General features: G+C 36.5%; 1 protein-coding gene across 6 annotated transcripts in view; it reads right to left on the bottom strand.

Moving 5' to 3' along the window:
- STAG2 (stromal antigen 2) overlaps positions 1-13,261 on the bottom strand; it is a 119,200-nt gene that overhangs the window by 41,280 nt on the left and 64,659 nt on the right. For all 6 annotated transcript variants that reach the window (XM_016119922.2, XM_036227292.1, XM_036227293.1 and 3 more), the window contains 5 exons: positions 11,734-11,885; positions 9,808-9,881; positions 8,553-8,676; positions 7,680-7,778; positions 7,507-7,586 (listed from right to left, as the gene is read on the bottom strand). In XM_016119922.2, coding sequence (XP_015975408.2) covers positions 7,507-7,586; positions 7,680-7,778; positions 8,553-8,676; positions 9,808-9,881; positions 11,734-11,885 — 529 coding nt within the window. The remainder of the gene's footprint in view (positions 1-7,506; positions 7,587-7,679; positions 7,779-8,552; positions 8,677-9,807; positions 9,882-11,733; positions 11,886-13,261) is intronic.

Here is a 13,261-nt window from a genome sequence, read left to right as displayed (position 1 = left end):
AATCATCTAGGCTATTACAAACAATGCTGTTAGAGAATCTGAGTATTTTTAATTTTAAAAAGTTACTGCAAAATGTTTCTCCAGAGATTATACCAACTTTTTATAGTCCCCAAACCCCATATAAGGCCTGTTTCTGTAGTCTCAACACAGTATACTACCAGACATTTTTGGATCTCTATCAAGCAAGAGGCAAAAAATAGTCTCATTCCAATACAAAGTTCTCTGAAGTGTGGCTAAACATCTTTTCCTTCTTTTCTTTATTTGATTTATTTGATTGTCCTTAATTTTTCTTTTTTCACTTTTATCATTTATTTTAGTTTCAAGTATATAGTACATTAGTTACGCAGCTACATAGATCATAAAATGATCCCAATTGCTCCCTCCCTCCCCTGACCTACGACCTACCCAATGTTATTAATGTTACCTGCATTCCCTACGATGCGCTCCCCATCCCAATAACCATCCATCAGCTACTAATTTGTACTTCTTTAACCCTTCACCCCATTCTCCTGGCCCTGCCTCCAAACCCCTCCTTCCCTCTGTCCATCACCAGAGTCCACTATATTTGTGAGTCTGTTTGTGATTAGTTTATTCTTTTTATTCCTTAGATTCCATGTGTAAGTGAAACCATACAGTGTTTATCCTTCTCTGACTTAAATACCTTCTAGATCCATCAAAGCAATATTTTTTTCCATTCCCTTCCTTTTAGGCTGCGTCTGTCTTTTAATATGAAATGAATCTCTTATAAGCAGCATATGCACGGGTCTTGTTTCTTATCATTTCAGCCACTGTCTTTTGATTGGAACACTTCATTCTTTTCCATTTAAGGTACTTATTGATAGAACCATAGTTGTTACCATTCCTTATTCCAGTTTTTGATACAGGAGGTACTTTAAAAAATACTCCAACATTTCCTGTAATACTGACTTGGTGGTGATAAATTTCTTTAGCTTCTTTTTGTCTGGGAAGCTCTTTATCTGTCCTTCAACTCTAAATGATAGCTTTGCTGGATTAAGTATTCTTGGTTGTAGATCCTGGGTCTTTGTATTGTCGAATATTTTTTGCCAAGACCCTCTGTCCTGCATAGTTTCTTATGAGAAATCGGCTGCCGGTCTTATGGGTGTTCCCTTATAAGTAACTATCTGTTTTTCTCTTGCAGCTTTTGATATTCTTTCTTTGTATTTAACTTTGGTATTTTAATTATGATGTGTTTTAATGTGGGCCTCTTTGGATTCCTGATTTTTGGGATTCTCTGAGCTTCTTGGAGTTCTTTGTCCATTTCCTTCACCAGGATGGGGAAGTTTTCCAACAGTATTTCTTCGAACAGCTGTTCAACATCTTGATCATCTTCAGGTACGCCAATCACATGGATATTTGGACCCTTAATAGTGTCCCATATGCTCCTTAAATTATTTTTATAGTCTTAGCATCTTACCTTTTGCCATTCTGTTTGCATGTCCTTCCTTGGCTTTCCTGTCCTTGAGCTTAAGTCATTTGATCCTTTTCTTTATTCACTTTTGTTTATTCCATTGAATATACTTCTCATCTCAGATAATGTATTCTCCATTTCAGACTGGTTGCCTTTAATAATTTCCATTTCCATTTCTTGTTTTTTATGAAGTTCCCAATGAATTTATCTACACTTTCCAAAAGTTCATTGAGCGTCTTCATAACTAGTGTTTTGAACTCCGCATCCATTAGATTGCTTGACTCCATTATATCTGGATCTCTGCTCTGTTCGCTCATATCGTTTCTGCGTGTCTTTCCATTTTGGCGGCCTTTCTGTGTATTTCTATGTTCTAAGCAAAGCTCCTTAGGATTCTGGTCTTATTAGAGTGGCTTTGTGTAACAGGTGTCCAGTGGCACATTCCTGAGGAGTTCAGCTGCAGGCCTAATTTAACCCAAGCCCCTGCCCCTTCGGGGTCACCTGATAAGATTCTAAGATTCAACAAGCAGTCCACAGATGCTATGCTTATAGTTGCCTCAAAAGACCTCATGAGAAACTGAGGCCAGCTGCCTCCAGTGTGAATCTAGGCGCTGCTCAACAAGGAGCACCTGACTGGATTAGGCTATACCTGGATGTGGCTTAGGTGGGGCCGCGAGTTGGGGGAGGTGGGGTTTCAGGGAATCCTCTGGGCTGAGCGACCTCCCTTATACAGTTTGATGTCGTCTGGGCTATGGCAGCTCTGTGTCCCTGAACCGGGAAGGAGGAGGGCTCAACAGAGAACAAAGGATACTGCCAGCACTTGAGTACGCAACAAGTCTTGCCTTGACCCTCACTCCAACAATGTCTCCCTGTAAGTCACTGGTGCCCCCTGCAAGCAGCCAAATCAGCACTGGTGCTCAGAGTGAGCAAGTCCATCGTCACAAAAATCTCTCATGGACACAGCCCCTTTAAGAGGTTGCTGCCGCTGCGACAACCTCCTTCTCACTCAGTCGCTCGAGACCCAGCAGCCCCACGTTCTCGCCCTGTTCTACATTCTACCATTGCAGGATGATTTCTTATTTCTTTCCTTAGTTGTAGGGCTTGTTCATCTAGATCCCAGGTGATTTTTCCTTGCTGCTTGCTCCTTGTTTCCATCACAACTTTGATTTGATTGCCAGATGAATGAATAGAGCCTCTTTCGTCTAAGCCATTTCTTTCCTCCTCCCGTCTTTTCCATTTTATTCATTCTTTTATCATTTTATTCATTTCCTTGGCCAGTTTATAGTTTATCATATCTTTTTTTTCTATTTTTTTAAATTTTCAATTACACTTGGCATACAGTATATTAGTTTCAGCAGTACAACACGATTAGAGTTATATTATCTTACAGTAATCAGGCCGATAAAATTAGTACCCATCTGACACCATACTCTTATTACATTATTGACTATATTCCCTATGTTATACTTTACATCTCCAGGAATATTTTGTAACTACCAATTTGTACTTCTTAACCATTTTCCTTTTGTTAAGCCCCTCCCCTCTGTCAACCATCAGAATGTTCTCTATGAGTTTTTCTTTTGTTTTATTCTTTACATGCCTCATGTAAGTGAATTACGAGGCATTCGTCTTTTGTCTGAATTATTCCACTCAGCACAATACCCTCTAGACCCAACCACGTTGTTGCAGACGGCAAGATTTCATTCGTTTAAAAACTTTTATGGCTGAGTAACAGTACATTTTACAAATGTACCACCTCTTCATTATCCATTCGTCCACTGATGGACATCCAGGTTGCCTCCATATCATGGCTATTGTAAACAATGCTGCAATGAATGTATGAATGCATGTGACTTTTCAAATTAATGTTTTGGGTTTCTTCAGATAAATACCCAGAAGTGGGATTACTGGATACTTCTCTGTCTCCTGTTACATATAGCCTTTGTTTCAGTCTATTTTGTCTGGTGTAAGTATTGCTGCCCCCAGTTTTTGTCTGTCTCCATTTCCGTGAAATATCTTTTTCCCTCACTTTACTTTCAGTGTGTCTTTTGATCTGAGGTGAGTATCTTGCAGGCGACATATGTAAGTGTCTTATTTTCTTATCCAACAGCCACCTTATTTTTTAACTAGAGCATTTAATCCATTTACATGTAAAGTAATTGTTGATGGATACGTAGTTATTGCCATTTTATTATTCATATTTTTGATCTTTTTCTTCTTCTTCATAAAGCCGTCCCTCTAACATTTCTTGTAATACTGGTTTGTTGAAGAACTTCTTTAGCTTTTACTTGACGGAGCAGCTCTTTATCTGTCCTTCGATTCTAAATGATAACTTCGCTGGGCAATCTTGGTTGTAGGACCCTTGCTTTGCATCACTTTGAATATTCTGCGCCAATCCCTTCTGGCCTGCAAAGTTTCAGTGGAGAAATCGGCTGACAGTCTTATGGGAGCTCCCTTGTAGGTAATTAACTGCTTTTCTCTTGCTCCTTTTAAGAGTCTCTCTTTGTCTTTAAACCTTTGGCATTTTAATTATAATGTGTCTGGGTGGGCCTGCTTGGGTTCATCTTGTTTGAGGCTCTGTACTTCCTGGGCTTGTATTCTATGTCTATGTCCTTCGCCAGGCTAGGGAAGTTTTTCATCATCATTTCTTCAAATAGGTTTTCAATTCCTGTTCTCCCTTCTCCACTCTCCCTCTAGTCTCCTTCTGGTATCCCTATGATGCGAATGTTGGTACACTTGATATCCCAGAGGTCCCTTAAACCATCCTCTTATTTTTTTTTTAATTCTTTTTTCTTGTTGCTGTTCTGATTGGATGTTTTCTGCTACCTTATCTTCTAAAGTCGCTGATTCGGTCCTCTGCTTCATGTAATCTACTGCTGGTTCCTTCTCATGTATTCATTTCAGTTACTGTTTTCTTCATTCTGACTGGTTTTTTGTTTTCTGTCTCCATTTTTGTTTTCTATATCACTCTAGTAAAAGTTCCCACTGAGTTCATCTACTCTTCCACTAAGCTTACTGGCATCCTTATCACCAGTGTTCTGAACTCTATATCTGGTAGATTGCTTATCTGCACTTTGTTGAGTTCTTTTTCTAGAGTTTTGTTCTGTTCTTTCATTTGAGACATGTTTCTTTGTCTCTCCATTTTGGTTGTCTTCCTGTATTTGTTTCCATGTAATAGGTAGGGCTCCTAAGTCTCCCAGTCTTATGAGAGTGGCCTTACGTAGAAGGTGTTCTGTGAGGCCCAGTGGCAGTCTTCCCTGGTCACCTGACCCGGGTGCTCCAGGTGTGTCCCTTGTATGGGTTGTGTGTGCCCTCCTGTTATACTTGAGAGCCTTGGCACATCAATGGGAGGGACTGACCCTCAGGCCCATTGGTTGTGAAGGGCTGACCCTACAGAGCAGGATTTGCTTTAGCAGGCTCTGGTGCCTGCCCAGTCTGCCTTTTGGGTGTGCGTCGTCCTCGGATGCCACCCCGGGTGGCGCTCCTGCTCGGTCAGAAGCCAGCCACCAGGTGTGACGGCCCCGGGGCCTCCTGTAAGGGGCCCCACTGCAGGCCAAGTTCAACCATAGCCTGTGCCCTACCCGGGACCACCTAGCAAGAGTCACCAAATGGTCCACAGATGGCCATCACCCATGCTGTGCTTCGAGGCGCCTCGAGAGACCAAACTGCAAACCGAGGCTGGCTGCCCCTAGTGCTGGGCTTGGGGCTGCTCAGCAAGAGGTACGAGATATGCCAAGGCCAGATGCGGCTTGTTTGGGTTTTGTGAACCTTTGAGACATTTTAGGAAAGTCTGCTGCATGAGCCAAGACAGGCCACTTACATAGAAAAGCCACTGACTGGACGCAGCTTGGGTGGGTCCGCAAGTTGGGTGGGACAGGGGCTCAGGGAATCACCAGTCTGCATGCTGGGAAGTGAGGAAGACTCAACGAAGGAGCAATGGATTCTGCCAGCACCTCTGTCTGGCGGGAAAATGCCCCTCCAGCCCTCACCCTGAAGTCAGACAACCCAGTTCTTCCCTGTATGTCCCTGGCGCTTTTCGAGCAGCTGCCATGTGCTGCAGCTCAGAGCAAGTCAGTCAGTCCGTGCGTCAGTCCACGCGTGGGCTCCTTAAGAGGAATGTCTGTGACTCCAGCGGCCCTCTGTCTCACTCAGCCACAATTTCCACTGGTATTCACAGCCAGAAGATGTGGCGACTTCTCTTCCTGGCACTGGAACCCTGGGCTGGGAAGCCCAATGTGGGGCCGGGACCTCTTGCTCCTCTGGGGGGGACCTTGACAACCGAGATATCCCTCCCGATTCGCAATACCACATGTGGGTAGTAGGACCAGCCTGTTTGGTGTCTCCACCCCTCCTACCAGTCTTGAGGTGCCTCTTCTGTATGTCCCTAGATGTAGGACTTCTGTTCCACTAGACTTCAGTTGGCTCTCAATGTTTTTCCGTAGTTTAGTTCTAATTTTCATGTGTTTGTGAGATGAGGCAAGCACAGATTTTACCTTCTCCATCATCTTGACTGAAAGCCCTAAACACCTTTTAATATACTATAATTTTTCTTTTATTTTCTGTCAATGATTTGGTTGCTAACATTTTGACTCTTTTATGCTCTGATTTATTGAAATTGACTTCTATGCTACAAATATTTTGCCCTGTCTGTTCTTCATTTTATAAGTCTACAGCATTTTATGCAGTACATATTTTTAGTTTTTTTATGTAGGTAATTCAGTGATTTTTTATGTCTAGATTTCATCATGTTTTGAAATATTTACTCAGTCATTTTATATAAAATTTTAATCTTCCCTAAGTTTTCATCTAGTACTGTAATGGTTTCATTTAATTGCATTTAAACAGTTCATCCATCTGGAAATTTTTTTTTTAATAAGAAATTAGGAATCCAATTTAATTTTCCCCCAAATAGAACCTATATGTCACAGAATCATTTATTGTCTGATAGGAAATACCACCCTCACCTTCATACTAGGTTCCTGGATGTATGTGCATTAGTGTCTATGGTGTTCTTTATTCTTTGCCACTCATCTCTGACTATTCATCCACCAGTACCAAAATTTAATAATTTACTATGGCTTATAGTATGACTTAAGATCATATTGAGTAATCATCTCTCATTAGTTTTCATCAGAATTTCACTAGATATTCTTACACAATGAATCTTTCATATTAGTGTCAGAATTAGAATGCTATGATTAAAATGAGATCCTTTTGTGATTATTATTTAGATGGTGTCAACGACATCAGTGTTCACTGACAGATGAATGGATTAATAAAATGTAGTGTACACATACAATGGAATATTACTGAGCCTCAAAAAGAAATGAAACTCTGATACATGCTACAACATGGACAGGCTCTAAAGATATTATGCTAAGTGAAATAAACTAGATATAAAATTACAAATTTGCATGATGCCACATATGTGTGGTACTTAAAACAGTCAAATTCATAGAGATAGGAAGTAGAACAGTGGTCACCAGGGACTGGAGGGTAGGGAGGGATGAGGAGTTCATGTTTAATGAGTACAGAGTTTCAGTATGGGATGATAAGAGTTCTTGAGATAGATAATGGTGATGACTGAACAACAATGGGAATGATATAAATTATGCCACTAAATTGTACACTTAAATAGGTTTAAAAAGGTAAATTATGTTATATATATAAACATGTTTTTTAAAGGGAAAGCAAGAATTACATCACTATTATCTTAACATGATAGAATATGTTTAAATTCAGAGTGTTTACATATAAGTTTCAGTAAATACTAATTTCTAAAAGTGTGACAAAATATAAGCACACTTAAATATGCTTATGTTTAACTATTTCAAGAGCAATGAAGACAGTAAAATGCAAGGGAAACTAACCAAGAAAATGGGAACACATGAATTCCTAGCTCGGAATTTTCTAGTTCAATGGTTTCTTCTATTTTCTCAACTTTACACAAGAAAACTAAACTTGTAAAACCTCATGACTTAAAGTTATTAAAATTCAGAGCTAGATAAATTTAAACCAAGTACTCTAATGTATTATTTAGATATCTAGACATTAGGAATATACGATAAGTATATACTTACTGTAAAACAAGAGTGAGTAATTTTATTGCTTGTACTGCAACATCATATTCTTTGTCAAGGGTCATAGACACAATTCTATCCTGAGGACAAAAAAATAAAGATATTTTTAAAGGAACAGAGAAAAATACTTTCAAATTAACATGTAATTTTTAAATAGTTAAAGTAACACTAACCTTGAACCGACTGGTGAAAAGCTCCAGTTTGGAATTAAGCTCTTTGTTGTAATAAAGCCCTTGTAGAGCAGTGAGACATTTGAGTCTTACTTCACCTTGCTAAATGAAACAAGAAGAGAAAATGCAATAAATTTCACATATTTTCAATCTGAATACTCAAGATATATACAATAGTTCCTACTTTAAAATTTTAAATATGTTCTGTATAATAACGTTTCTTCAGAAACTCTTTTTTGACAATACAAAAATTGGAATCAATACATACATTTAAGACTAAATACCTGTGGAGTTACTATTTCTGTGAGTCAAATGAAAAATTTTTGAAAATTTGTTCCTGAGAAATACTATTTTAAAAGATGACAGTAACATATTTTACAGTAAGTTTACCTTTACAAAACTTCTATTTATAAGGGAACTTCAAGGCCAGTGAAGAGGCAACCTCAGAGGAAAGTAAATTAATAAAAAAAATAAAAATAAAAAATCAAAAAGGTCAGAGGCCAAGTTGTAACTTATAATCTAACACATATTTGTCAAAAGAGGAATTAAAAAAATACAGCGTTCATGTACCAACTATGTAAGGACTTTTCTTACTGCTCGAAGAAATGCCTCACCACCACCTATATGATTCTAATATTTCAGTACAAAAAATAGGTCAAGATTGAAAGCTAAACCAGTGGCCAAGATTCAAAAATCTACAAGACTTTATGTGATAGAGATGACATTTTCATGGAGCAGATAGAACAGATTGAAGGAGAGAGACCTATAGGAATGTGGTTCCAGGTGTACCTACATGCAGATAACTTTATGAATGAGAACTGCAGATAGCTGTGCCGCCTATGTGTGTAGACAAACTGTCTGTAGGGCATACCTTACCTTATCATGCATAGTCCAACCAACATATTTTAAATAACTGTCATTAAGAAAGGCATCACTATACATTTTCATCCAAATGCCAATTTCTTCAATACAAATAGCTCGGATTTCAGCTATTGCATCACTGAATGGAGAAAGGAAAAATTATGCATATTAGTGCCACTATACCATATAACTTGCGGTTTATTCAAGAGATGCCAAATAATTCAAACCTATGATGAATATACCACAATCCTAAGTACTACTGGGGATTTAAAAGTAGAACTGAAGCATGGCCCCTGAATGCCAAAAGTTCAGTCTAGTTGTCAAAGCATAATTATCACCACATAAATATTTAAAAATAAATAAAACTACCTACAAAATCCAATCTCCACCTTTTACACCATGCCATATCCCAGCCTTAGCTCACAACTGCTGGGCATGGTATATTCAGAAAATAGTATGCACACTAGTCTGGTTAGAGAATAATTTTCCAAGTGAGAATTAATTGCACATAACACTGAGGCCAAGCTCAGTTTGTATTTGAATGTCAGACTAAATTATTTTTAATTCTTCCTGTAGGTACTGGTGAGTCACTGAAGGATTTTGTGCAGAGAAATAATGCAATGAAAAAAAAAATTTAAGGAGACTTCAAAAATCTCTAGGCAGGGGAATGATGAAGGAATAGACTAAGGTAATGACACAGAAATAAAAAGTTAAGAATGGACAAAGGGACATTACAAAGAAGTATTAACCTGACTCAGTAACTGCCACGTTGAGGAAATGAGGGAGAAGTTGAATAAGAATGCCACCAACATTTAAAGAATAGGTTAAAGCAGAAATGGTGGTAAGATAATCTATTTCTTTCCTCTATTCATTCAAAATAGCAAAAGAAAATGTCTCACATCTATCCAAATTTTCCCACTGATATTCAAATGGAAAAAAGAGAGTTAAGAGTCAGCCTGTATAGTGTCTTCCAATATAATACATCCATCAAAAGTAATGAAATATTCTATACCCTGACTCCTAATAATAGCAGTAGCCTCCATTTGCTGGACAGCTACAAGTCAAGAACAACATTACACAATTTTTCAGGTAGAAAACATCAAGTTAAGATGTTTATTAGTTAAATAGCTTATCTTGAGTGTTTCAATCAGTGGAAGACATAAATTCTAACAATGATCTTATTCCAGCGTTCTTTCCACTAACTTATACTGCTTAAGCCACTTCCAAACTTAGATAAGAATTACAAAGGAACAAAAATGTCCTTAATTACCGGTATCTATGTACAAACACTCCCTTAAATATTGCATTCATCATATTTTCTATTTCATCTTGATTTTCTTGAAGCTGAAAAAAAAACACATAGTATCTTTTCAATTGTAATGAAGACAACCAAAAGAACAGCTCAAAGTTGTTACAAGTACAAATGCAGGTTTTCGCCAGTATTTTGGTGGTTACATCTAATTTTTAATTCCACTAGACAACAGTTATCACATAGAAAAAGTGACAGGTGTTATGTATCAGGTAGCCAATGTCCCTTGATACCTGGAATATTTGACTTGGCTTTTAATATTTGGTTGGTAGATTAATCTCTTCGAATGCTCACAAATTTCCACTGTATAAGGGTACATAAAGAAATCTGGTAAGTAGTGTATTATAATACAGATTACTATGTAACATTTATGTTCACATCAAAAAGCATAATTACTTTGGTCTTTATCTTCTGAAAAAGAAGAGTTGTATTAACTAGTGCCTGCTCAAAAAACAAAAGGGATTAGAGTAAAATAATGGTAAAAAATATCTGTCTCCCTGAAAATTCTTTTGAGGAAAACAAGGCTCGCCTGAAATAATCAAGTTAACATTTCAAATCTTGGTTGACTAATCTACTTTAATACATTTTCAATTCAGACCTTGTGTTTGAAAACTGTTTCAGAGCTTGAGAGTTAAGAGAAAAACCTTTCACAATCTAAGCATCAATTAGCTTTCAGATTACGTTATGTGCTTTGTAAAATGTTTCTTTTTCTTTTCATGAATATGATCTTGCCTTTCCAAATAATGCTAACAAGGACATGTACTTCTTATGTTCATTAGCACAGGTAGTTGAAGGTACAGATGGTTTTTCAACATGTGTAAAAACTTAACCCTAACCTAGAAGTATTATTTTATTTGTATAGGAACTTTAATCTCAAAATCCTTTACCCTATAGATCCACTCATTCTGTGTTCTCAATCTTAAATATATGTCCAAGAATTAGGCCATAAATTCAAGGACTAAGACATATTATGTTCACCTAATAAATCATCTGATGAAATTTATTAACTACATTAAAGGACAAGTAGGTCAATTCTTTATTTCAAACTACACATAAACAATGAGGTATTTAGGCATTGGGGAAACACTGGCAAGATTTTTATGGCTTTTCTTGATTCAAGGCATTTTTAAAAGTTATTGACTCAGAAATAACTAAAACTTACAGCTACCACTCCCCACCCCCCCAACCAATGTCAAAATCAAGTATTTATGGATTATCATAGCAAACATTAATTACTAATTACTAATATTTTTGAAACACTGGACTTTGCCTATTAGAAATAAAAATTAGCACCCTCAATATAAGATGGCAAAATATTATATCATCAATGAAGGAGAAATTTAAGTCACAAATACTCAATCGAAAGATTTTATTTACTATTAGCATAAGGATGAAAAAATATTTTCTTCATTCAAAGTTGAATTTAGTGGTCAGTCATTAATGTTAACCAAGTGCCTCTACACTATGCATACAAAAAAGCCACCAACTGAGACACCATAAATGGCTTATAAGTTTTTTCAAAGTGATTTCACATAAGTGAAACCTTATTTTTTCCTAACAAGCTGAAGGAGGAAGTTAAGAGAGATATATTCACATTAGAGATGAATAACACTAAGGCTTAAAAGCACTTGTCAGACTTGCCCAGGATTCCTTACTTAAAAGCCTTGAACTTTTAATCCAAGTCCACACAGAAAAAAAAATATATGCAAAAGGTCCTATTTGCATGAATAATCAACAAAACTAAGTTAGATAAATACTTGAAATATATTTTTTAAATTTAAATCTTTTGAAAAATTTTAAATGATAAACTAGCAATGTTATATCATAATTAATGGTGACCAAGTTGGTCACATATTAATAGCTTAAATGGTCGATACTTAAGTTTACCTCTTTCCGCTTTTGCAGTAGGAGTTCTAGCCTCTCACTGGCTCGTTTTCCAATCATTTTATTCCGTTCTGCCTCATACTGTCTTTGTGTGTTATCCATATTGATGCTAAGATTTAGTGCCACATTCACCAAAGCTGTCATCAACTTCATAGCTATTTTTAAAGGGGAAAATGTTGACATTAGTCTCACAGATGCAAAATTTTCAAATTTAAGATCAAGAGAAATTAAAAACAAAACGATCTGTTCTGCTTCTAACAGAAAAGATACAGCTGCTACAAATGACAACAATAATAAAACTACAGCTAATATTTATTAAATACTTACTGAACGTCAGTTACCTATATTACATGCTTTTTACAGATTATTTCCTAATCCTCACACAAGTTCTCAAAATTAAGTACTATTATCCTCATTTCATTCATGAGGAAACAAACTCTGGGAGATAGAAATCTGCCTCAGATTACACAGTTCATATAAGTAGTTAAACCAGGATTTAAAACTAGATAATCTGTCTCAAGACTATGCTCAAATCCCATATTCTATGGGTTCCCTACAATGATCTTTTCCAGAAATCATGATTCACCTTCTAAGTAAACTGTGGCTCATACAACAGTCATTTAGCTATTTCAGTGACCAAAGGGAGAGGGAGCTTAAGTGCTTTATATCAAAAATGTGTAAAAATGCTGATGAATTTTATCAGTATTTGATTTCCTTTAATTCTGCTCTATTACATATCATCATAAAGACAATGATGAAATTATGACGAACAGATCTAGATGAAAAGTTATAAGTACAAAGAGTAAAGTATCACTCAATAAAGTGATATTTTTAAAATCAGACTTCCTCCAGATTCCCATACCTTCTGTTACTGAACTCTTGCTTCTGAAACAAGACTCACTACCTGTTATTTAAAACTTATTAAAAGAAATAGCTGACCATTTTATGCTTTCATTAGCTCACTCAACTATTCTCAGACCTTGTTCATTCCATGACAGATCAACACAAAACTAAATCTTAATTTGTGGCTACTGGCTCTCTTTAAAACGGAGTCCTATAATTTTCTGCTCTAAACTATTCTACACCTTCGGCAAACCAGTATGTCATTCTGATCTAAAATTATTCGCCTTTCATACTTGTTTTAATTTACTTTAGCCATCAAATTCTTAACATTAAATACCACCTAAGTTCATAGAGCAAGATCACTTTCATTTTTTGTGACTTTGAATCTAAAAACAAAAACCTACAGGGGTATTATCTGAGTTTTATTTTTTAAAATGGAGGACTTATCAGAAATATATCTAACCGTAGTTTTAATTCTTTGGGAAAATACTCTAAAGGGAAAAAAATCCCCACACTTAGAAAACAAAAAATTTTGTAGATACCAAAATATTCTATCGTTAAGGCTTAAAATACTATAGTAAAAATTAGCACCTAATTTATTCGAACTCCAATCAAAAAGCACATATTCAATAACAGTACAATTTTACCTTTAGCGCAAATGAGAAGACAAAAGATTTTATCAACATCA

The sequence above is a fragment of the Rousettus aegyptiacus genome, unplaced genomic scaffold, assembly GCF_014176215.1.
Source record: "Rousettus aegyptiacus isolate mRouAeg1 unplaced genomic scaffold, mRouAeg1.p scaffold_m13_p_9, whole genome shotgun sequence".
Classification (NCBI taxonomy): domain Eukaryota; kingdom Metazoa; phylum Chordata; class Mammalia; order Chiroptera; family Pteropodidae; genus Rousettus; species Rousettus aegyptiacus.
This window is presented reverse-complemented; position numbering and strand designations above follow the sequence as displayed.